General features: G+C 42.2%; 1 protein-coding gene across 3 annotated transcripts in view; it reads left to right on the top strand.

Annotated features, from left to right (window-relative positions):
* Positions 1-26,781, top strand: part of RMI1 (RecQ mediated genome instability 1) — a 102,117-nt gene that overhangs the window by 44,086 nt on the left and 31,250 nt on the right. For all 3 annotated transcript variants that reach the window (XM_068119492.2, XM_078779546.1, XM_068119491.2), the window contains 2 exons: positions 21,663-22,328; positions 24,875-24,981. In XM_068119492.2, coding sequence (XP_067975593.2) covers positions 21,663-22,328; positions 24,875-24,981 — 773 coding nt within the window. The remainder of the gene's footprint in view (positions 1-21,662; positions 22,329-24,874; positions 24,982-26,781) is intronic.

The raw sequence follows: 26,781 nt of genomic DNA, 5'->3' as shown, positions 1-26,781 counted from the left end.
ACTAAACGAATATAGTGTAAATTTCATCATTTCAGATGTAGCAGAGACATAATCAACCGCTTCAACCTCTTGTGTTCCAATATACAGGCGAACACTATCAAACATTTTCCAGAAGAAATCATTTACGAGTGTAGCATTAGTGTTATTCGCAGCCTTAGTGAATTTAAATTTACACAGCAAGAAACTATCAGCGAGATTCAAGTAAGTTTGTTGATTATTTATTTCAAAACTTTTTGTGCCATTTGAATTCCAGTCTGTTCCTGTTATAGCATTTACCTTAAAATAGTCTTCCTTTTTTGTGGAGTTTGAAATGATAATTGTATCATCCAAATCATAGATACTATCAATCGCTTCCATACTTGTATTTATATAGTATTAAAATCGTTGAAACCCTGACCTAAGTATTTTAATGATTTTTTGTCGTTCTTGTGAAGATAGTTGAGTTTTACCTTTTTTTATTTCTTTGATTGCTTGTAATTTATGAGACTCCTTTTGAGCATCTTTTATACTCTTTATAGCACCCGCTACATTTCCCACGACAGAAGCAGTTGAACCAATTAGGTCTTTATGTTTAAGAATGGTTGAACCAACACCCATTAGAGTATCAATTATCCCATCTCCTTTATTTATGAATTGATGACCCACACCCCGTTGTCTCTTTGGTTTATAGTATCCTTTACCCACATACCTTGTATAGTATGGTGAAAGGAACATCCCATCCCCTGTAATTATTTTATATTTTCCCAACTCGTGTTTTCTCACAATAACCATTATTTATTTATTGAAAAAGTTCACGTAGGTGAATTCTGATGGATATAATTTCATCATTGAAAGAAATAATTCGATTATCTTGGTCGGTTATCCTAAAATTTACTCTGTATATGGTTTTTCCTGACACAGGTAAATAGACAAGATTTTTTGGTTCCATATTAAATTTATAACCAATCGGGGTTGAGTATGCACTGAATGGAAATATTGTATTTGTTCTTATTCCATCGTTATAAGCACCATCAATCAAATCGCAATGAATTAATACTGAATTTATACCGGAGGATATTTGAATGACATTATCACTGTAAATCGTCCCGTTAGTTTCAATCTTTTTTGAAGAGAAACCCAATAGCTCTCTGAACGAATTTTCAATGGTGAAATCAACTTTATAATTATTTTTAAGTTTAATAGTTGATTTTGAAGTGTGTTTTTGAATATCTATTACCATATTTTTTGGTTCATCACCTTGTTCTTTCATAAGGCGAGAGACCTCAGAAGATATTTGAGAAATCTCGTAAGCTCCGGGTGAAACGGTTATAGTTTTATATCCACTTCCTGGATTATAACTAAACTTGTTGTTTTTCTCTGTGATATAAAAAAGTGTATTGTAAGTCTCCATTGACAACAAAGAAGCCTCATATGAGGTAAGGGGGTCAAGTTGTAGTGGGTAAGGGAATGATGCTGTGTAATCACTCGTTGTAAAATTAAAACTAAGAATTGTGCTTCTCATCTTATTTAATATCTAATAAAATATCTTTGTATTGACATTTATTAATTATTTTCATATTCATCAACTGGTCTAAAATGGCGGATGTTTCATTAAAACAATTGTTGTTTCCAGCCTTCTTACTACCTCACAACAATAATAGCCTATTAACTAATTGTGATGGGTCATTTGGAAGAAAGCTAACACCCGAACCAAGCTTACTTAAAGCATCAATAATATGTTTCTCCTTCTCATTCTTCTTACTTTTACCAGCAACAGAAACTCTATAATCAAGTGCGTTTAGTAAATCAATATATACCCTATCTTCCTCTCTTTCCATATCAAGTGGTTCCTCAAAATATTTTGAACCGCTGAATCCGGAGTTTGTTAGAAGAAACATTAATTTTGGAGTTAATTCAACATTTGGTTGAGCAGAACTTAAGAACACCAATTTATCATTAAATATCAATAACTTTTCTTTTACAAGATGGAACTGTGCTGGTTCTTCTGTTGGAATGAGACCTGCTCTGGTTTTTGAACCCGCCGAATACTCATTGTTTTGAAGAGCTTCCACAACATAATTAGGGGGTTGATTTACCTCCAAGTTTCCGAAATAATCCCTCGTCATCATATTCTACTTCACCAAGTTCTTGCTCTGTCATTTGACTAAAATCTTTGATCATTTGAAGTTTTTTTGGAGTACATTCTACCGTGGAGACCGTGGGGACCGTGGGGACTGTAGGTGAGTGTTGAGTTTTCAAAAGTGGTTTAAAGAATTTCTCTTATTTTCTTTCAAAGACTTCTTCGCCAGTCAATTTTTGTCTCCGTTTCTTCTTTATCCCTTCCTGTTGTTTAACAACTTTTGAAACTAATTGTTGATGTTCCTTAAACTTTCTTGCTCTTTCTTCGGCATTCATTTAGTATTGAAAAATATCATTTAATGAATTGTAAATGTCAATGGGAAAATTTTCCTTTTCTTCATCATTATAGTAAATGTGTTGAAATAAATCCTTTTCTTTAAATATTTCATCAAATTCTTTATTGGTATAAATACGAGTTGTTATTTCTTCTTCACTAATACTTGTATCTCTGCTTTTCATACGTTTGCGTTGAGACTCCTCATCGATATCAAAACCGAATGATAAAATCTTAACTCTATCACCACACAATTGTTTAATAATTTGTCTCATTCCTTCAGGATTAGTTTCTAAAATCCCAAGACCATTAGATTTTACTTTATTTAACTCACTCTTACAATGTGAATATTTTGTAGAACCAAGAGAGACCTCCTCAAATATTTGACCTTCGTTCCTCAATCGCATATGTTCCTCCATTGAAATGTAGTAATAATCTTTCCCTTCTACTTCTCCTGGTCGCTTTGCTCTGGTTGTAGTACTCACAAAACGAATCATAGGGTGTTTTAAAAAAAAAACTTACAATCTTTTCATTTTTACTATTCAAGAGTTTAGATTTATGAAAGTTCTTTCCTGAAGCAGATTTACACACAAGATTAATAATAATAGTTATCATTTATATATGTAATTATGTTTAAAATAAAAATACATCCTTTAATATCTCATCTTGTTTCACAACAATATATTTATATTTTCCAATCGTGTTTCATATAATTTTCAAATTCTTTTTTACTACATAACGTAGAGCAATTATCTCTCCAAAAATTATTTACATCTATTGAATTTAACTTAAATAAAATAAAAGTATTGGCATTGTTTCTTATTGAGCGTCGAGGGAGTTGAAAATATGACTGACTAAGATAAATACAATTACAAGAAGAATGTCTCCCTCTTGTATAGTAGCTATCCATTACTATTTGGTTTCTCTCATTAACACAATCATCAAAGATAACGAGGTTCTTTTTTGATTTATCTAAATCTTGAGGTGAAGGTATATCATCCGTATTATCACTGAGAATACAAGTTATGGGTTTTGATTTTGATTTCTGTGTATCACAAAATAGTTGTATTATATCCTCAATGTTGTAATCATTTAGTTTGTTTTGAAGTTTAAATAAACCGATAATGTCTTCCTTTTTAAGACCCGCATTAAAACCTTGTGATAGTAGTTGATACTCAGGTTGAAAACTTGACTTCGTAAAAATTATTAAATTATCATAATCTAAAAAGTTGGGGGTAAGGAGCATCTTTAAAAGCAAACAGGTTTTTCCACATTCGCTTGAACCAACTATTAGACATCTCAATGAATTTGGAATGTTTTTATGGTTATTAAATTTTATCTTATTTTCCCAAACGGGTAAAAAATCATTCATTTATATATTTGGAAAACAAGTCATCTAACTTTTTTTGAGCTATTTTAGAAACTCTATATTTTATCCTGAGTTCGGGTTTAATTTCAAAATAATTCATTATTTTATTTATATAGTATCTTGTATTAACATTTCCATTAAAATTATTTTGAATAATAAATATCATTAAACCCTTATACATTTCCTCAATACAAATAGTCTCTTCCCTTGAAAGAAATGGTGTATTATCATCACAATACTTAACATTCATCTCTCTTATTAATCTTGTAAAGTAATTCATTTTTGGTTCTAATTTAAAAGAGTTATATATATATATTTTATTTTTTTATTATCATTAATTAAAATTAAATCACAGAAAATACATTGTTTATATGAACCCTCATTATTAAGCCCTATTCTATCACAAGCCGGACAATTCTCTAATTTATCATATGGAGAGTCTGGAAATTCTAAATATCCTTCAGAACTTATCATATTTATATGGTAAATTTTTACCTAAACTAAACGCAAGTTTATTAGCCAACAAATACAATTTTTCAAAGCACAAAAGAAAAATTTCAATCAATCTCTACCTCGGTGGAAGATATAGAAAAATATGTCAAAGATGTTAAATTAAACAAAGATAAATATGGAAATTTTTGGGTAAAACCAGTTATGGAAAATAACATGAGTCCCTCTATTTCATTTAAAGGAAGAGCCTATCCTGTAAAGTCATCACTCAAGGTAAGTCTTACAAAAGTATCTCCACTTCTACTGGCTATTCTGACAAGACTAGAATGTAAAATTGATCCTGAGGCTTTAAAGATGTATGATAAGACCATCGACAATTCTCGTGGAGACATTTGTATATACCTTAATAAACCCAAAGGTATTGAAATAAATAAAGATGTAAATATTTCTGGGACTTTGTCTCTCAGAACACTTATTATTCATGATTATTTGAAAATTACATTCAATTTGAGTCATGTTGTAGTTGATTCTGTAATTGAAAGAAAGTGTATTGATATAAATGGAAATTGTGTTTCTTACTAATTAAATGAGTAGTTATTCCGAAGAAGACTTTTTCAGTGATTCTGAATTTGATACTGAGAGCCTCGGATCAGAAGAAAGCTTTAGTATCTGTTCAGATGATAGTTATGAGAGTAGTTTTATTGATGATTCCGATTACTATATAGAGTTTAGTGATGGAGAAATATGAAGTTTTTTCACTGTATAAATAACATGAATTCTGGTTATTATTCCGCCTGTGATAAACAGTACAATCGATATGATATTCATATCAGAACCATTAAACATGCTATCAATACATCTGATAAGAGTAAAAATATGATAAGATGTGAACCTTGTAATAAGCTAATTAGAGTACTTGATAAAAGGAAACATAAACAAACAAAGCACCATTTAGTTAATGTTCTTAACGGTTATAAAGAAGAAGAGATGGAACATTGTGATCTTTGTGATAAGGATATGAAGAAGACGAGTTATAGATATCACATCCTAACCAAGAATCATATGAATAAGTTGTCCCAAATTTAATTGAGTTTCCTGACTCTTGTTTTCAATTTTTTCATGTTTTATTTTAAGTAAAAGATAACTAGTAAATAGTGAAGTTTTTTTACTATATAAATTTAACGAATTCTACTTACTGTGAGAGTTGTGAGCAGAACTACAAACATATTGTTGCGGATATGAGGACTGTATTTTTTTGATTGTGTGTATTATTATTATTGCTTGAGTCTGGCCCCTCCTGCCTCCAGTGTTGTGTCAAGGTCAAAGGGCGTCTCGGTAATTAGTCCATAAAGCATCCACGTTAGCCAATCATAGAATACCCCTGTTCGATAGCTTATATCTTATTATGTGTCTTAGGGTAAGGCTGTGTCTCCCATTAACTTAAATACTCCATTGTACCAAGTGAAATAAGAATAGGTCCCCTTTCATTTCATTTCGATGGCCAACTGCATTTTGGGCGGTTTTCTCTTCAACCACCATTGGCCACGAGGCAGGGTTGGGTAAGAAAGGCGGGTCCCCACCTCGTCAGAGAGGGGAGGAGTGAGCCAGCCCCACTCGACCAACCATGAACAAGGGGTTTGGCTAGAGAGGGTGGAGGAAGAGCGATCGGGGAGGTTCGCAAAGGTTGAGGGGCGGGGCCTATATAACCCGCCGGCGGGGCGTTCCCGAAGCAGTTGAGTCCAGGAGATGCGCTTTGAGTTGAGTCCAGGAGATGCGCTTTGAGTTGAGTCCAGGAGATGCGCTTTGAGTTGAGTCCAAGAGAGAAGTCCAGCAGTTGAGTCCAAGAGAGAAGTCCAGCAGTTGAGTCCAAGGAGAGAAGTCCAGCAGTTGAGACAAGGAGGGAGGAGACAAGAGCTGGGTCGTCAGAGCTGAGCTGCGTGCTTGAGCCACTGAAACTGCATCTACAGCAGCTCGAGCCACCGAAACTGCATCTACAGCAGCTCGAGCCACCGAAACTGCATCTACAGCAGCTCGAGCCACCGAAACTGCAGCCACAGCAGCGTGGGCCTGGACGGCAGTTTGGAGCAGGGCCGCGAAGGAACGGCGGCTGCCCAACGAGCCGATCGTGCTGCAGGACCAGTTGGACCTCCCTATCCCGCCAGCCATCCACCTGCCATCCCTATCATCATTCCCCGTGTAAGTGTGTTCGTAGTCTGTCTTTTGTCTTGTCCCTGGGTAGTAATTAAGCCTGTTAGATAAGCTAAAGATTTCACTGTGTCACCTGCGTCTAATGTCCCTGTAAATAAACGTGACTGCTTTCTTTTTGCTTATATGTGTAAATAATAATAAACCCCGTTACTCTGCTGTACGTTTTCTTCCTCTTTGCATTCGGTCGCTTTAGAGTTTTCCAGATTGGGCAGCTGCGGCGCGATACGGCCAAAGTTTGGGGTGAATCGGGTTTTAGTCAGGGAAGCACTGTTCGGTCGCGGTAATACCACCGCTCGGTAAAATAACATCCTAATCCGCGGTCCGTAACAATTGGTGTCGGGGAGTGAGATACGAGGCCCGAAGCGCGCTTAACATGCTCAAAATTACAAGCAGCTGGAAATTGTTTTGTTTTTAAAGGAAAACCCGAATTTTGAAATCGCGCCATGGCTGGTCAAGGCGACGGGATGCCGGTGGGAGAGATAGAGATAGACGGGGTGGAATCGACCCAGGACCTCTGGGAAATGTATATGGAGGATGTTGTTGAAGGGGTTCCAGGCGCGCAAAATGGCGCTCTCGCGCACGAGGTTACGGGCGCGCAAAATGGCGCCTCGCACATGGCTACGGCGACAGCGCCCGCGACCGTAGTAGCGCCACCGGTGGATTCGGACCTTTTTATGATGATACAAATGAGGGCCCTTATGGAGAGGCTAGAAGCCAAAATGGGACAAATGGGGAACCGGATGGAGGCTCAGAATGAGCAAATGGGGGAAATGAGGGACGACTTGGGAAACAAAATTGATGCAATAACGAACGGAATGAGGGCCGATATGGAGAGAATGGAGCAGAGGGACAGAGACCGCATGGTGGGCGAGAGGGTCCCAGGGGTGCACGAGGAGGTCGAGAAGCGCCGGTTGAACGAAGCTGAGAAAAGCACAGGTAACTGGACCGGGGTAGAAATCGCGACACGGGGTTTGGAGCAGCCGGCAACCGCTGAGGTAGAAGAGGGGATTTTATTAAAGCCAGCGGTCGTCGAGGTGAATAAAGAAAAAGCAGTGCTGGGAATTAAAATTGAAGAGACCGGGGACTTAGAAAACCACTCGCGGCAGGAGGAGGTGATGGAATATGTACAAGGTCGGTGCTCAACTCATAACGATGTGCTCACTAACCAAATAAAGAGTTTGCAGGTTTTGGTGCAGGGAGGAAGAAGAACCCCAAAGGTGAGACATGCTGTATATTGTGCGGGGAGATTTTGAAAAAAGATGTTTAGCGACAAAAGAATTGTCGCGCGATTGGGATCGATATGGCACCCGGGCGTTGGTGAAGGGTCCCGTGTGAGTAAAAATGGCACGCGTGTGAGGAAAGAGTGTGCGTCAAAGAGTGAGCGTGTTAAAAAGTGTGGGAGTGAGACCGAGTGCGAGCGAAAATGCACGTCGGGGTGTACGGAGTGTACGTGCGAGGGTGAGAGTGACCCGGAGAGTGAGTTGGTGGTGGAGCGGGTGCGAGAATGCACGCTTGGAATGGTCGAGGGTGTGTGAGGAAGCACACCTGAGTTAGTAGTAGCGCGAGTGTGGGAGAGCCCATGTGAGCGTGTTAGTGGGTGGATGCCAGAGTGCACGCCCATGGTGAGTGTTACGGAGGACGTAACGGAGGAGAGGTGTGGACCGAGGTGTGCGCGAGAGGTGTGGTGTGTAACAGGGAGAGCGTTGGTGGAATGTACGGACGGCGTTGGAACGCCGGGTTTTGTGAGGGTGAAAGGGGTAGCGTATGCGTGTGAGCATGCCGGTGAAGCATCGACGGTAACCGGGTTAGCGGTTAGAGCGACGGATAGCCGATGGGAGCACTCGGTGTGAGGAGCCCTTTGTTGGATGCAGGGCCCGGCGCGGATCGAAGCTGCGTCGTTTCTCTTCGAAGCGTCGTTGCCGATTCGGGCTTGGCCCCGCCCCGCACGGACGAGTCCGGGCCTTGGCAGGCGAGGCGACCGGTACGGTTCAAGGGCGAGTGGGAGGAAACGGAACGGTGCCCCCTCGTGGGGGCGGGGTTCCGACCGAGGGAGATTGAGCCATCGGGCCCGGGACCGCAAGGTGCCGCGCCGAGATGGTGCGTGGAATCTCGGCCCAACCAAACCACCTCCCTTGAACCGAAAGCCGGACGGATTCAACCTGCAGGCAACCAAACCACCCGAATTCATTGCTCGGCTTTACAAAGCCGAGTTTAATGATGTCATGACGCACCGAGGCTAGGATATAGCGGACTGTGATGATGGTGATAGTGAAAGTGTTTTGATCCGAAATTTAGAAAAGTGAATAGGATTGGTAGAGTGATTGGAAATTTTTGATTGGTTGGAATTTGGGAAGCAAAATTTATAGTAAGAGATGCCCCATGTGATGGGATGGCCGATCCACCATCCCTCACACGGGGGGCAAAGGAGCACTAGATTTATGGGGTTTATGGCAGTGTAAGCTCGCCGAGGGAGGGTTTGGATAATGTGTAGGGCCCTAGAAGATGACCTTAGGTGACGTTAAGGTTAGGTAGTGACAATGATACCTGTAGTGGGGACGCAGGTAGATTAGTGTGGATGATAATGACGAGGGAGCGCAATAGTTTAAAAGGACGACTGGGAAGCGCAAGTTTCAGAGGGGAGTAGTTAGATGAGATGATGCCGTGTGAGTGTTGGAGGTGTATTTAGAAGTGTATTGTGAAAAGTGTGTGATTGAACAGGTGTGATTGCACAGGTGTGCAACTGGACAGGTGGATGGAGCAGTGTATGAGTGAGTGAAGGTGATGGGTGTTGTGTTGACCAAATGGTCCAGGAAGGAAGGAGGGTGCAGGTGGCACCAGGTGATTGCACAGGTGTGTAACAACAGGTGTATGTGGCTATGTGGAATAAATGGTAGTGTGGAATATATGGGGTATTGGAATGGATGGTCGTGGAGTGAGTAAGGTGGAAACAATGGAGTGGAGTGGATGGTGCGAAGGTGTGAATGGGGGAAGAGTGGACCCCCATCACGAATACCCGGGGCGGGTAGTGTAAATGTTAGGTAGAGGGTATAGGTAAATTGTGGTTGGATATTGGCATCTGTGGTGCGAGGGGAAAAAATGGTATTTGGATGGGTGCATTAGTGTTGTGGAAATGGCTGGGCGTGTAGCCTGTTAGTGTGTGTAGTTGGTTTGGGCACTCCACCACTGTGAGGATGTCGGCCAGGTGAGGCCGCAGGTGGGCTCTGGGAGCCGGTAGTTGTGGATTGGGCCTGAGGATCCGGAGGACGGACCCGGGTAGCCCAGTGCCAGAGGGCACCAAGGGGTGACAGAGCCAGGAGGGGCCTTCCCCAGTTAGTTAGGTTAGGGTGAGGAGCTAGGTAAGCTCGGGTGGCAACTGCAGTGGTGGAGGTGTGCAGGTGGGTAGACCTGCTGGGAGAGCTACACGTCACAGCCCAGAAATTGTGCAAGGGCACCGGGAGATGAATCGGGGGAGTGAGACCCCAAATTGAGAAGCACCACAGTTTGGTCAATGGGGATTGGTTTTTATAACCCATAGTGTAAGTTGGCCAATGGATTTGCAGGGAGAGACCCCGGGTAGTGTAACGTGTGTTAAAGTCATTTAGAGGATAGTTAGGATTGGAGTCTCCTCGCACCATCTGCATCCACTCACCTGAGGTGACAGGTACTCCACACCATGCCATGTTTTGATTATTTTTTATGATGCAAATGTTTGGATTGTGAGACGCATCATGACGTGGGTGTGACATTGTGCTTTGATGTTCCATCTCTTCCTCCTTATGAGGATTGATGACGAATTGGGTGATGGCAAATTTTGGCTAGAGGGATTGTGGTGACGAATTTGGTATAGGGGAAATATGGGGAAGACGTGACGGTAGCGACGGATTGGTAAATGTGAAGATTTTTGTAAATATGGGGTAAGGGCAAGGGTAGTGTAGGTGACAGGGGGGGTGACGTACGGTAGGGACGAGCTTTCTCATTTCGCTCTCCGTACGCATTTCGCCTTGCATTGCCTTATTGATGTGTACCCTTGTGACCTTACCCCTCGCTCATTTGTCTTCCCCCTTTTGTCTCCCACATGACCTGTGCGCCATTGGGCGCCGAGGGGAGCGTGCGTGAGTCGGCCATTGTGCGCCCGGAATTCCCAGAACCAGCTGTCTGCATCGATGCACCACATGATGGACCACATGTCTGTGGCCGAGCACCACTTATGGACCCCATGGGTTGGGGCATGGCCCCTCTGCTGGAACCGGCCATTAGGGCCCGAAATCTTGCTGGTGGACCTTGGCCACAGGGCACCGATGCCCCACAGGTGAACCACACTTAGTCGGCCCTGTGGGCCATAAATAAAGATAAATAAAATGAACACGTTTGGGCAAGCTTTATTGCAAATAGGCCGCCAGTAAGAAAATGAAGGAAAAGACAACAACTGGAAGAAAATAATAATAGCCAGCAGAGGGAGCCGAAGAGCAAGAGACCACCTGCAGGGTTAGGGGTTGTTGGTTTATTTTTATTCATTGAACAATGGTGACTGCACCGATTGGTGCTTGGGGGTGTATTGGTGCGTTTTTAGGTGCTTTCATGGTGCATTGATGCAGAGCAGACTGTCTCCCCCCCCCCCCCCCCCCCCAGAAAGAACAATCACAGGTCCTGGGTTAGTCTTGTAAATAAAAGTAGCGTCAAGTGTAAATAATGCTCCCCACCGTCAATGTATAGTTTGAAGACCATTCTGCAATTCGGTTAACTGTGGGCGTAAGTCTGTTAGGCAGGGTGCAATGGAGCAGCGGGACACATTTATTTATGTTTTAAAACTGTCGCACTCAGGGTCAGGTTAAAAGTAGAGGGAACTACACCTACGTGTCACACTAAATTAAAGTTGTAGGCCCGGGATGTGCCTAAGAGGAGGAGGGTGCAGTGTTGCGGATATGAGGACTGTATTTTTTTTGATTGTGTGTATTATTATTATTGCTTGAGTCTGGCCCCTCCTGCCTCCAGTGTTGTGTAAAGGTCAAAGGGCGTCTCGGTAATTAGTCCATAAAGCATCCACGTTAGCCAATCATAGAATACCCCTGTTCGATAGCTTATATCTTATTATGTGTCTTAGGGTAAGGCTGTGTCTCCCATTAACTTAAATACTCCATTGTACCAAGTGAAATAAGAATAGGTCCCCTTTCATTTCATTTCGATGGCCAACTGCATTTTGGGCAGTTTTCTCTTCAACCACCATTGGCCACGAGGCAGGGTTGGGGAAGAAAGGCGGGTCCCCACCTCGTCAGAGAGGGGAGGAGTGAGCCAGCCCCACTCGACCAACCATGAACAAGGGGTTTGGCTAGAGAGGGCGGAGGAAGAGCGATCGGGGAGGTTCGCAAAGGTTGAGGGGCGGGGCCTATATAACCCGCCAGCGGGGCGTTCCCGAAGCAGTTGGGTCCAGGAGATGCGCTTTGAGTTGAGTCCAGGAGATGCGTTTTGAGTTGAGTCCAGGAGATGCGCTTTGAGTTGAGTCCAGGAGATGCGCTTTGAGTTGAGTCCAAGAGAGAAGTCCAGCAGTTGAGTTTGAGTCCAAGGAGAGAAGTCCAGCAGTTGAGACAAGGAGGGAGGAGACAAGAGCTGGGTCGTCAGAGCTGAGCTGCGTGCTTGAGCCACCGAAACTGCATCTACAGCAGCTCGAGCCACCGAAACTGCATCTACAGCAGCTCGAGCCACCGAAACTGCATCTACAGCAGCTCGCCACCGAAACTGCAGCCACAGCAGCGTGGGCCTGGACGGCAGTTTGGAGCAGGGCCGTGAAGGAACGGCGGCTGCCCAACGAGCCGATCGTGCTGCAGGACGGGTTGGACCTCCCTATCCCGCCAGCCATCCACCTGCCATCCCTATCATCATTCCCCGTGTAAGTGTGTTCGTAGTCTGTCTTTTGTCTTGTCCCTGGGTAGTAAGTAAGCCTGTTAGATAAGCTAAAGATTTCACTGTGTCACCTGTGTCTAATGTCCCTGTAAATAAACGTGACTGCTTTCTTTTTGCTTATATGTGTAAATAATAATAAACCCCGTTACTCTGCTGTACGTTTTCTTCCTCTTTGCATTCGGTCGCTTTAGAGTTTTCCAGATTGGGCAGCTGCGGCGCGATACGGCCAAAGTTTGGGGTGAATCGGGTTTTAGTCAGGGAAGCACTGTTCGGTAGCGGTAATACCACCGCTCGGTAAAATAACATCCTAATCCGCGGTCAGTAACAATATCAATAAACATTATAAAACACAAAAACATTTAAAGAGTAAAGATAATAAGTATTGTAAGATTTGTAAGACATGGGTTCTGAGAAGTGGGTATGATCAACACTTAGACACTCAAAAACATTTGAAGAATCTCAAACCAAAGGTTCTTCCAAAGGTCTATTGTGAGCGCTGTCAACACTACATCCTCAAGAAGGATTGGAAGCGTCATGAGAAGACAAAGAAACACCAAGTTCCATATTATGAGATTGAAAATTTAGATGGTGCTTTCAAAGGAAATATTAAAATTAGATTGTTCCATTTCAAAGATCCAGTCCCCCGTTCTCTGGGAGCTGCTGTTGATCTTACAAAGGAAGGAATAGATGATCAGATTGATGAGACTATATCTGAAATGGGAAGTTGTAAATATTATTCGGGGGCTAAATTGGTTCTTCGTAAAAAGGAAGATCCACCATTTAACTTTTACCTACATACAACAACTTATATGGTACTTAATAAGAATGATTATGATAGAAATAAAGAACAGGTCTTTAATAAGCTTAAATATAGTGAATTTGATATTGATCATCTTATTGTCGGAAGCGGTCTCACTGTTGAAAAGGTTCTGTTTGTTGATGTTCACATTTTTAAATCTGATCCACTACAAGCAAGATCATGTATTCAACTTCCTAAAATCATCAAAGATAAAAATGCTATAGTAAATATTCAGAATGCTGATAACAAGTGTTTCTTGTGGTCTGTACTAGCATATCTACATCCAGCAAAAGAACATGCTGAAAGAGTAAGCAATTATATGAAATATGAAAATGAATTGAATATGAAAAATTTGAAATTTCCGATGACTCTTAATAATATTTCAAAGTTTGAAAAGTTAAATAATATTTCTATAAATGTCTATGGGTTGACTGAAAAGAATAAAGTGCAGATTTTACAAATCTCAGATGATGAGAAAGAAAAACATGTTGATCTCTTGTATTTCCGATCTGGTGAAATTGAACATTATGCTTATATCAAAAACTTTTCAAGATTGATTAAATCACAAGTCTATTCTAGAAAATGTAAAGTTTATCCATGTCGTCGGTGTTTGAATACATTTCATTCACAGGAGAGATTGGATACTCATAAACAATATTGTTCAAATGAGAAAGCAACAGTCATTACACTTCCAAAGCCTGGTTCTAAAATTTCATTCAAAGATCAAAATAAAACAATTAAACATCCTTTTGTGATATATGCTGATTTTGAGAGTATCTTGGAAAAAATAGCAACAGCGGCTCCAGATCCAAAAGAATCATACACAAATAAGTATCAAAAACATACTCCTTGCGGATTTTGTTATTATATCAAATCATCCGTTGGTGATGAATATAACAAGGTAGAGGAGTATAGAGGCTCAAATGCCCCAGAGGAGTTTGTGAAACGACTAGAAAAAGACTGTGTTCGATTAACCACGATAATGAGAGAAACCAATAAACCAATGTACTTGACGAGTGAAGAGAAAAGGAAATTTAGAAAAAACAATGTCTGTCATATTTGTGAGGAGAAAATTGGTGAAAGCCTAAAGGTTAGAGATCATTGCCATCTCACTGGTAAATATAGAGGTCCGGCTCATCAAAGTTGTAATATTAATTATAAACTCCCCTCGTTCATTCCTGTCTTTCTTCATAACGCTCATTATGATACACACTTGTTTATTAAAGAGTTGTCAAAGACTCCTGGGAGTATCAGTGCTATTCCAAGTACAGATCAAAAATACATCTCCTTTACAAAAATCATTCCAACAAGACCAACTACAAGAATTCGATTCTTGGATACATATAAATTCATGGCTAGTCCTCTTGCTAACCTCGTTAAAAATTTGAAAAAATTTCCATGTTTGGAGAGTAATTATGAGGATGCGGAACTCCTAACACAAAAGGAAATTTACCCGTACGACTATATGGATTCATTTAAAAGATTTTATGAAAAGAAACTTCCTCCAAAAGAAGATTTTTATAATATTCTAAATAATAGCAATGTTTCAGATGATGATTATGTACATGCTCAAAATGTTTGGAAAAAATACAATATCAATAATATGGGTGATTATCATGATCTCTATCTCAAGACTGATGTCCTTCTTCTATCAGATGTATTCGAAGCATTTAGATCCGTGTGTCTTTCTGGACATGGCTTGGACCCTGCTCATTATTTCACAGCACTGGGTCTTGCTTGGAGTGCTATGTTAAAAATGACTAAACAAGATTTGGATTTGATAACCGATGTTGATATGCTCCTGATGATAGAGAGAGCAAAGAGAGGGGGAATTTCACAAGTCTGCTCATCAAGATATTCAAAAGCAAATAACAAATATCTTCCAGATTATGATCCAAAGAAAGATAGTTCCTATCTCATGTATTATGACGCCAACAACCTCTATGGGTGGGCAATGTCCCAAGCACAACCTTATGGGGGATTGAAATGGGAGAGTGATCATGAGGGTGTTGTAGAAAAGATTCTGAGTTCAACACAAAAAGAGTTGGATGAAAGGAAAGAAGGGTATTTCCTGGAGGTTGATCTAAAGTATCCAAAAGAACTCTTTGAGAAACATAAAGATCTTCCTTTCGGGTGTGAGAAAGAATTAACAAACCCAGAGTGGTTGAGTGAATATCAGAAATCATTTGATAAGGAATCAAGAACAGAAAAACTTTTAACAACATTCTTTGATAAGAAGAACTATGTACTACATCAGAGAAATCTTTTACAATTTGTGAAACATGGTCTAATTGTTGAGAAAGTTCATCGGGTCCTGAAATTCAAACAGAGTTATTGGTTAATGAAATATATTGATTTTAACACTCGAAAGAGAACGCTTGGAAAGACTGACTTTGAGAAAGATTTTTATAAGTTGATGAATAACGTGGTGTTTGGGAAGACTATGGAAAATGTTAGAAAGAGACAAAATATTAAGTTGACAACTTCCTGGGAACAAACTTCCAAACTAATCAACAGACCGAGCTTTGAGCGTGTTGAAATCTTTACAGAAAACTTTTGTGCTGTTCATATGATGAAAGAAGAAATTGAGATGGATAAACCGATTTATATTGGTACTACTGTTCTCGATCTATCAAAACTACTGATGTATGAATATTATTATGAGAATTTGAAAACAAAGTATGATAATAACGTCATGTTGATGTATATGGATACGGACAGCTTCATTCTGAGTATCAAGACAGATGACGTCTATGATGATATGAAAGCTGATTCTGTAATTTATGATACAAGCAACTATGATGCTACTCGTCAGCTGTTCTCGAATCAAAATAAAAAGGTGATTGGAAAGTTCAAGGATGAGCTTGGTGGAAATATTCTGAGTGAGTTCATAGCATTGAGAGCAAAGGCTTATGCGTATAAATATAGAGTTGGGAATGTGGAGAAGTGTGATCAGAAGCTCAAGGGGATTTAAAAAATGTAATTAAAGAAAGTATAAATTTTGGTCATTATTATCAATGTTTGATGAGTGGGGAGGAACAGTATAGAAAGGTAAAAGGGATTAGGAGTTATAAGCATGAATTATATTCATAAGAGATAAATAAACTAGCACTAGGAGCATATGATGATAAGAGGTTTATTTTAGAAAATGGAATTGATAGTCTCCCTTATGGTTATATAAGTATATAAGTGATAAGATATATATAAGTGATAAGATATATATAAGTGATAAGATATACATAAGTGATAAGATATATATATAAGTGATAAGATATATATAAGTGATAAGATATATATAAGTGATAAAATATATAAGTGATAAGTTAAAAAGGGGGGTTAGGGATTTTAAGGGCTACCGCCGCCTTTTTTATAAATAAATAAATGATAAAACCAAGTATCAACCAGACTAAAGAGTGGAGGTGTAATCAACCTTGGTATATAAATGGAAAACATAATGAGTGTGAGAAATACCAGATCCGAGAGGTTGAGAGGATCACTGGTCAGAAGGTCCTCAAGACTGATAAACGTATTCATTTGTTAAGTGGGGTAATGGAGGGTGGAAAGAAAAATATATTAGAGTGGAGTGAGAACTTTGATGGTTATCAACCGGATAATAAATATTATAATTTTAAAATGGCATGTGGATCGGGAGGAGGACAGACCAGGTCCCTCCGTGAAACATATCATTTTATAAACGCACAGAGAAAGGTACTTGATGTAAAGTTTATCAATATCCTAGATGGGAATGAGTTCCATAAGAGAATGGAGTTGTTTAAAAAATTAGAAAATGAGCAAATATTCATAGGATCAATGAGGAATTTTGAATGTCGCGTGGTCCTTGGAGGTTAAGTAAGGACTCCCCCATTCACTTACATGTAAAAGGAGAAAGGGGTGTCGCGGTAATAAGGGGAAAAATGGGCAGTTTGGGGAAAAGTCTCATCTAAATACATGGGTGTCCTGGAAGCCCCATTATCTCCCTACTCTCACCCCTCAGATTGGCAGTCTGCAGCCTCCTCACTCACTGCAGACCTGAACAAAATCATAGACTGGGCAAACAAGTGGAACATGTCTTTCAAACCTGACAAATCTCACACTCTTACGATGTGTCTCCGAAAAGACCGACTGGACAACCCTCCCATCCACTTTCTGAATAATCCTCTCCAAGAAGTTCTGTCACTCAAGCTTTTGGGTCTCACTATCTGCCATGATCTTTCCTGGGAAAACCACATTTCAAATCTGGCCTCCAAAGCCAGTCGCCGACTGGGCATCCTCCGTCGTGCGAAGTCCTTCCATGGCACACCTGAGCTCATCACCACATACAAGGCTTTCATCCGCAGCTCAATGGAATACTGCTCTCCCCTCTGGGCTGGTGCTCCTGCCTCACACCTAGCTCGTCTTCACGCTGTTGAAACCAAAGCGTTCAGAATCATTGGAATCTCCCGCGATGAAGCTAACTCCGAGGCCTTTCACTCACTCAACGCAGGCAGGTTGGTGGTCTTTCCGTCTTCTACCGACTCCTCTCTGGCCTTGCCCCCCCCCCCCCAGCTCTCTCTGGGCTCTGTCCCCCAAATATTCCTACAGGTCGCACAAGATCTGCCTGCAACCCTCTTATGGTTAAACTGCCAAAATCAAGACTCTCTGCTCACCTTCACTCCTTCATTCCTCTTTTCTCCCGCCTCTGGAACAAACTCCCTCACTCTCTTTAATCCCACTCCACCCTCCAGGTCTTTAAAACAGCTGTTCACCACCATCTCTTAGCTTCCCCCATCCAAAACCTTGATCTTTTCTACCCCCGCTAATTTCACCCCAAATCCACTTTTTTGAAATGCCAACTTCTGTCCTGGAAGTCCTTGGTGTCCTTGTGTTTTATACTTCTCCCACCTCCCCCCCCCCCCCCCTTCCCACGCCTCCTTCCCCCAAGCCCTCTCCCTCCCATACATCTCCCTGCTCTCAAATATTGTGTTTGTGTGCTTCCCCTTCTCTCCCCATCTTGTCTTCCGCTCCCTCTTTTTATATATTTTGTTTGTCTGATTGATTTGTTTGTGAAATAAATGTTAGCTCTTTCATGAGCCTCGATTCAGTATACAAAAAAAATTAAAATTCTACAGACCGAGTACCCCCTACAGTGAAAATTTGATCTCAATCGGTCCTATTATTGCAGAGAAAATCTTTTTTAAAGGAAATTAAAACTTAAAATGGCAATGAGTTAAGGATCATCAGAATTATCAGAATTCCCAAAGTTCAAAGTGCCATAACTTTGTCAAAAATGATTGAAACGTCGTGAAATTCGAACTTGATCTGTAACTTATCATGAGGAGACCATGTGCCAAGTTTGAAATCATTACCATTAAGAGTTTAGAAGAAAAGTCCGGAAAACTGTTCTTTGCGTGACGGACGGACGGACGGACGGACTGACAGACAGACAGACTGACAGACTGACTGACGGCGTGCAAACCTATAGTCCCCTCCGGTGTACACCGGTAGGAGACTAACAAGCATTCTGAGTATCGCGCTGCAATACATGTCCCCTACCGGCAGTCTGTCGTCCGGAAAACTGTTGGGGAAATTACCAAAGTTCAAAGTGCCATAACTTTGTCAAAAATGATCGAAACGTCGTGAAATTCGAACTTGATCTGTAACTTATCGTGAGGAAACCATGCACCAAGATTGAAATCATTAGCATTAAGAGTTTAGAAAAAAAGTCCGGAAAACTGTTCTTTGTGGGACAGACAGACGGACGGACTGACAGACGCACTGACAGACGCACTGACAGACGCACTGACAGACGCACTGACGGACGCACTGACGGACGCACTGACGGACGCACTGACGGACGCACCGACGGACAGACTGACGGACAGATGGACAGAGTGACTGCAAACATATAGTCCCCTCCGGTGTACACCGGTTGGGGACTAATAAGGAGAGAAAATTACACTTTTGGCCAAACAATCCTTCCATTTTTGTGTATTACACCTTTGGCCGGGGCGTAACAATCCTTTGATTTTTGTGTATTACACTTTTGGCTGGGGTGGAACAATCCTTTGATTTTTGTGTATTACACTTTTGGCTTGGGCGTAACAATCCTTTGATTTTTGTGTATTACACTTTTGGCCCGTGTGTAACAATCCTTCCATTTTTCTGAATTACACTTTTGGCCAGCATGTAACAATCCTTCGATTTTTGTGTATTAAAGTTTTGGCCAGCACGTAACAATCCTTCGATTTTTGTGTTACACTTTTGGCCAGCGCGTAACAATCCTTCGATTTTTATGTATCACACTTTTGGCCAACGTGCAACAATCCTTCAATTTTTGTGTATTACACTTTTGGCAGGGCGTAACAATCCTTTGATTTTTTTGTGTATTACACTTTTGGCCGGGGCATAACAATCCTTTGATTTTTGTGTATTACACTTTTGGCCGGCGTGTAACAATCCTTCCATTTTTCTGAATTACACTTTTGGCCAGCACGTAACAATCCTTCGATTTTTGTGTATTACACTTTTGGCCAGCACGTAACAATCCTTCGATTTTTGTGTATTACACTTTTGGCCAGCGCGTAACAACCCTTCCATTTTTATGGATCACACTTTTGACCAACGTGCAACAATCCTTCAATTTTTGTGTATTACACTTTTGGCAGGGCGTAAGAATCCTTTGATTTTTGTGTATTACACTTTTGGCCAGCGAGTAACAATCCTTCCATTTTTGTGTATTACACTTTTGGCCAGCGCATAACAATCCTTCGATTTTTATGTATCACACTTTTGGCCAATGTGCAACAATCCTTCAATTTTTGTGTATTGCACTTTTGGCAGGGCGTAAGAATCCTTTGATTTTTGTGTATTGCACTTTTGGCCAGCGCGTAACAATCCTTCAATTTTTATGTTTCACACTTTTGGCCAACACGTAACAATCCTTCCATTTTTGTGTTTTCCACTTTTGGTCAGCGTGTAAGAAATCCTTCAATTTTTGTGTTTTACACTTTTGGCCAGCGTGTAACAATCCTTCGATTTTTGTGTTTTACACTTTTGGTCAGCGTGTAACAATCCTTCAATTTTTGTGTATTACACTTTTGGTCAGCGTGTAACAATCCTTCGATTTTTATGTATCACACTTTTGGTCAGCGTGTAACAATCCTTCGATTTTTATGTATCACACATTTGGCCAGCATGTAACAATCCTTCGATTTTTGTGTTTTACACTTTTGGTCAGCGTGTAACAATCCTTCAATTTTTGTGTATTACACTTTTGGTCAGCGTGTAACAATCCTTCAATTTTTGTGTATTACACTTTTGGCCAACGTGCAACAATCCTTCAATTTTTGTGTATTACACTTTTGGCCAGGGCATAACAATCCTTCGATTTTTGTGTATTACACTTTTGGTCAGCATGTAACAATCCTTCGATTTTTGTGTATTACACTTTTGGTCAGCGTGTAACAATCCTTTGATTTTTTTGATTTTTTTTCTGTTGAGCCACCTTGCTAATTTCAGGTGGTAGTCGGATGGGGTAAGTTATAGTTTGTGCGCTCGATGTGGAGAAAACCTCCCTTTTGAGTTTGGTGATGGTGCGTCCTGTCATGTGGGTGATCTGACTTCTGGCATTGTCCTGTTGCAGAAGTAGACTGGGACGTATCCAAATCTCATTTCGCAATTGGTGGAGTTTGTCACAGGAAGTTGCACAAGTCACAGTCTGTTCTTGAAATGAACCCAAAAGAGGACTATCCATGTCCCAGAACACCATGGACATGATTTTGACAAACAGCTCACTGGACCATAGACCTCTTTACAAGACATGTTAGATGCTCCCACAAGATGCTTTGTCTCTTTGATTCAGGTTTGTATTGGAATACCCAATTTACAAAATTGCCCAATTTACTTTGAAATTTACAAAAATGAGGGTACAGTATGGGGTATCAGGCCTGCACCGGTTTCCAAATGTTGGGCCTTGTGGGCGTCTGCGAGCATTTAGGTCACCCAACTGCACGACACTTTTCGATATTTGATTTGTCATGGACAATCACGTGCACTGTACCGTGACTGATGACATTTTCATTGGCAGTCTCATCTACTGTCATCACTACAGATAAGTCTGTCCACATGGAGGCTGTTTTGAGCTGACGTGGCCTCCTATGGTTTTTCAGCATGCTGTTCCTCATGCGCACTTTTTCTGCCTTTGCCAAGATTTTATGTCCACTTGTAAACATTTCTTCTGTCCAGGCCTGATACCCCATACTGTACCCTCATTTTTGTAAATTTCAATTCCACTCATGCCCTTGCGCCTATATAAAAGGAATAACTGCCCATTCCTCGTCAGTCCAACTTTCCAATGGTGCCGCCATCAGTGATTCAGAGTTGTCCAACTGCAACCATAGATTATCGTCCAATGAGCACACAATGCAGGAGTGCCAACGTACGTATCATCACACGTGTTGCTGGAATGAAAAGTGTCGTAATTTATTGACTTGCTCTCGTGTGTATGTGACTTGTGTATAAACATTTAGAGTGTAAAGTGTTTACCCATTCTCTTTTCTTTTTTTTAGAAAGCATGCAGGATTCCCTTGATGATGATTCCCTTGATGAGGATTTCCCAAAAGATGATCTTCCAGTTGTTTCTCCACATGTCTCCGAGGGAACTTCGGAGCAGGTCTTTTCTTCCAGGCCCCCCTCCGCCACCACCACCTTCATATCGGAAGCTCCGAGAGCTACAACGTCTCCAGCTAATGTGGCCATGAAACCGAAATGTCAGGATAGCTGTGCCAATAAAGTGGCAAAACAGGGCTCTCCAAGTAGGCCAAGCAGCCCTATGGATGAGCCATTTGATTTGGAAGACGATTTGTGTTTGGAAGTATTTTCACCAGAGGATGGCACTTCTCACTTGGAATCTGCTGGAAGCAACACCATGAAGAGCAGCATACTTGGAACACACACCTCTGAAGCTGTACCTTTTAGAAACCCTCAAAGTAAAAAGCCTAGATTACCTGGCCCAGAGCTTGTTGCTGCTTTTGATTCCGCAAATTCTTCTCCCCCCTCTGTTTTGCATTTGCAAGATGGAACACACATTTCTCGAGGTGTGACAAAGCAGGAACAGTTTCCCAAAGGGAGCAAAAGAGAAAATGGTGCCACTGCCGGCCCGAAGGTCATTTCCAGCTTCATGCCGACTGGACTGGGAGCTAATCGACCTCTCGAACAGGATCCAGAGAGAAACGGTGCGTAAAAACAGTCTCCGAGGTGAGAGGAACTTGTGTTGATATATGCACCGCACGGAGTCATTCTTATTGTGCAGGGATTTGTAGGAATCTGCAAACGGTGCTAAGTTTGCTGCACTTGTCGGGAGATCGGATGAAAGTATAATATTACGGTTGGATCCTTTCCTCAAAGGTCTTTGGTTCTAGTTTTGATCCTTAGGCAAGTCTAATTAGGCTGTAGACTCCTGTTCTAGCAGAGTGCCAGAAAAGGGGTTTTATTTAGTTATTTATCTTTCTACGCAGTCAATGCCAATGAAAAAGCTAGTACAGGTACACTGAATGGATCAGGACGCAACAAGTCAAAAGGAACAGTAGAACAAGGGGGAAAACACAAACAACAGAGCCAAATGCCAAGATGGGGGGAGGCAGACAAATAATATGAGTGTGGGGAGAGGTTGGAGGCAGGAGAGGATACATGGGGTGGACAACATGGATAGAGAAGGAAGCTCTCGGGAGGGGAAACTGGAAATTTTGAAGGAGGAGGGATTGGGGTGAGGGAGGGGGTAGGAGGGGGAGAGGAGGGTGGTTAAGGAGATAGAAAAGTTCAAGGTTTTGGATTTGACACGACGTGAGATGGTGGTGAACAGCTTTCTTGAAGAACTGGAGGGAAGAATGCAATTTAAAAGGTTGTGGAGGTTGGTTCTACAGGTGGGAAAAAAGAGTAATAAATGAGTATCGGTAAGCAGTGATCCTGGATGTCGGTAGTTTCACCAAAAGGGGGTAGATGGTGGACTGTGTCCAGGATCACTGTGTTCAGAAAACTACCTAAATCCAGGATCACTGTTCACGTCCTCTTATTTGTTCCTCTTTTTTTCCACACCTGTGGGACCGACTTCCACATTCTCTTCAATCTCAATACTCTGTCCATGTCTTCAAAACAGTTGCTCACCACTATTTCAGTGCATCCCCATTCCAAAAACAGATCTTTCTATACCCGTTATTCTTTTCTAAAACCATGTCGTTAACACCTTCCACCTCACCCCAATCCTCCTTATTCCTATTTTTCGGTTTTCCCTTCTTGGAGTTTCCTCCTGTATCCTTATTGTCCACACCTTGCATCCTCTATGTCCATTTTGTCCACCCCATGCATTTGTGTTTTGCATCTTGTTTTTGTCTGCTATGTCCCTTGATTCGTTGAGTGCTCTTCCATGAGCCTCAACTATGTATAGAAAATGGCCCTGATCTCATGTTTTTACAAATGAAGAGTAAAACATTTATATGTGCAAATTTTCATCCTTTCATCTTCTATCTCTCACTTTTCATCCCATTATCCCGAAAGCCTCCCATCCCTTTCATCCTCCCTCTCCCATCCCATTATACCGAGAGCCTCCCATTCCTTTCATCCTCCCTCTCCCATCCCATTATCCCGAGAGCCTCCCATCCCTTTCATCCTCCCTCTCCCATCCCATTATCCCGAGAGCCTCCCATCCCTTTCATCCTCCCTCTCCCATCCCATCCCTTTCATCCTTCATCTCCCATCCCATTCCTTTCATCCTCCCTCTCCCATCCCATTATACCGAGAGCCTCCCATCCCTTTCATCCTCCCTCTCCCATCCCATTATCCCGAGAGCCTCACATCCCTTTCATCCTCCCTCTCCCATCCCATTATCCCGAGAGCCTCCCATCCCTTTCATCCTCCCTCTCCCATCCCATTATCCAGAGAGCCTCACATCCCTTTCATCCTCCCTCTCCCATCCCATTATACCGAGAGCCTCCCATCCCTTTCATCCTCCCTCTCCCATCCCATTATCCCGAGAGCCTCCCATCCCTTTCATCCTCCCTCTCCCATCCCATTATCCCGAGAGCCTCCCATCCCTTTCATCCTCCCTCTTCCATCCCATTATCCCGAGAGCCTCCCATCCCTTTCATCCTCCCTCTTCCATCCCATTATCCCGAGAGCCTCCCATCCCTTTCATCCTCCCTCTCTCATCCCATTATCCCGAGAGCCTCCCATCCCTTTCATCCTCCCTCTTCCATCCCATTATCCCGAGAGCCTCCCATCCCTTTCATCCTCCCTCTTCCATCCCGAGATCCTCCCATCCCTTTCATCCTCCCTCTTCCATCCCATTATCCCGAGAGCCTCCCATCCCTTTCATCCTCCCTCTTCCATCCCATTATCCCGAGAGCCTCCCATCCCTTTCATCCTCCCTCTTCCATCCCATTATCCCGAGAGCCTCCCATCCCTTTCATCCGACCTCTCCCTCCCTTTGATCCTCTTTAGATATGAGCAATTTTAGAGTCCAAAGTGATCCACACCCTGGAATGTATATAGTCAAACAGGCCCTGTTAAAAAAAACAAAAAAAAAACGCCCCCTGTTGCAGATTACTCCACCATGCCCATTACAGCAGGCCAAGAGGGAGATGGTATCTCATAGACCAAAATAATTAAAGCTTGGCCATATTTATCAGATTTGTGCTGATAATTGCAGGTTTGAATTGATCATCATTGGCATGTGGTGTTGAAAATGAGTATATATTGCCCTCTGTTGGTTTTGTATCTGTTTCAGAACGTACTTTAATAGACTGCTGCAACAAAGACCCTTTTATTTACTTGTCGAAAGCGCTGCAGCCATTAAAAGGCGGCCATCCTGCAACCATGACTGTGAGAATAAAGGTAAAGAAAATATTACTGTCACATTCAAGATCAATTTATGGCATTATGGGAATGTATGAGGATAGGTCATTCAATAAATTGCCACATTCATTAATATCATGGCAAACATATGGGGAATGGATCCTACAGAGTAAAACGTAATGTGTATATTTAATAATCATGGAGTACCACAGTACTCCATATGTAGGGATGGCACAATAAAAACAACTGATAGCCCCGTCAAATGTGTACAAAATGATGCACTTCAAACTACCATAGAGTAAAGTCTTGAAGCCTTTAAAATCCTTTCATTCTCGATCGTTTTCATTACGAACATGAATGAAAAAGCCACAAAATGCATCGTTAAAGTTCCACATCGAGACTCCATTGAATCACCAAATTGTTCATAAATGTCCAGTCCAGCACCTATAACGGCCCGGCACCTATAACAGTCCAGCACCTATAACAAACCAGCACCTATAACGGCCCAGCACCTATAACGGCCCGGCACCTATAACGGCCCGGCACCTATAACGGCCCGGCACCTATAACGGCCCGGCACCTATAACGGCCCGGCACCTATAACGGCCCGGCACCTATAACGGCCCGGCACCTATAACGGACCGGCACCTATAACGGACCGGCACCTATAACGGACCGGCACCTATAACGGACCGGCACCTATAACGAACCGGCACCTATATCGGACCGGCACCTATAACGGACCGGCACCTATAACGGACCGGCACCTATAACGGACCTGCACCTATAACGGACCGGCACCTATAACGGCCCGGCACCTATAACGGCCCGGCAGCTATAACGGCCCGGCACCTATAACGGCCCGGCACCTATAACGGCCCGGCACCTATAACGGCCCGGCACCTATAACGGCCCGGCACCTATAACGGCCCGGCACCTATAACGGCCCGGCACCTATAACGGCCCGGCACCTATAACGGCCCGGCACCTATAACGGCCCGGCACCTATAACGGCCCGGCACCTATAACGGACCGGCACCTATAACGGACCTGCACCTACAACGGCCCTGCACCTACAACGGCCCGGCACCTACAACGGACCGGCACCTGTAACGGCCCGGCACCTGTAACGGCCCGGCACCTGTAACGACCCGGCACCTATAACGGCCCGGCACCTATAACGGACCGGCACCTATAACGGACCGGCACCTATAACGGACCGGCACCTATAACGGACCAGCATCTACAGTCACGTGAAAAAGTAAGTACACCCCATGTAAAGTTTTGACTTTTTCAACATATTTCAACATACAGCTATTTGATCTTCATTTCAACAATATTGATGGATAAAGGTGATATAATATAACAAATATCATGAAACATTTACATTTTGTAGTCCATTCTATAATTTAAATAAACATAAATGCAAATTTTGCATGTGGAAAAAGTAAGTACACCCCTACATTTATCACTACTTCAAATACCTAAAATTAGAATCAGGTTCACCAGCTCGGGTGCAAATGTTTAGAACATCGTTAGAGAGGATCTTGGAGGAACCCGTCTTCTTTAAACCTCAGACATTTAGTTTGGTTTGCTCTTTGTTGTTGAAGTGTGTGGCCTCACCATGCCTAGATCAAAAGAGCTCTCTGAGGCCTTCAGAAAGAAGGTTGTAGATGCCTACGGGTCTGGGAAGGGATTTAAAAAGATCTCCAAACAATTTGAAATCAATCATTCGACTGTCTGGAAGACCATCTACAAGTGGAGACGATTCCAAACAACTGCCAACTTGTTCAGGCCTGGCCGCCCCAGCAAGTTCAGCCCGAGAGCAGACCGCAAGAT

This window comes from Myxine glutinosa, chromosome 6 (genome assembly GCF_964187855.1).
Source record: "Myxine glutinosa chromosome 6, kmMyxGlut1.1, whole genome shotgun sequence".
Classification (NCBI taxonomy): Eukaryota; Metazoa; Chordata; class Myxini; order Myxiniformes; family Myxinidae; genus Myxine; species Myxine glutinosa.
This window is presented reverse-complemented; position numbering and strand designations above follow the sequence as displayed.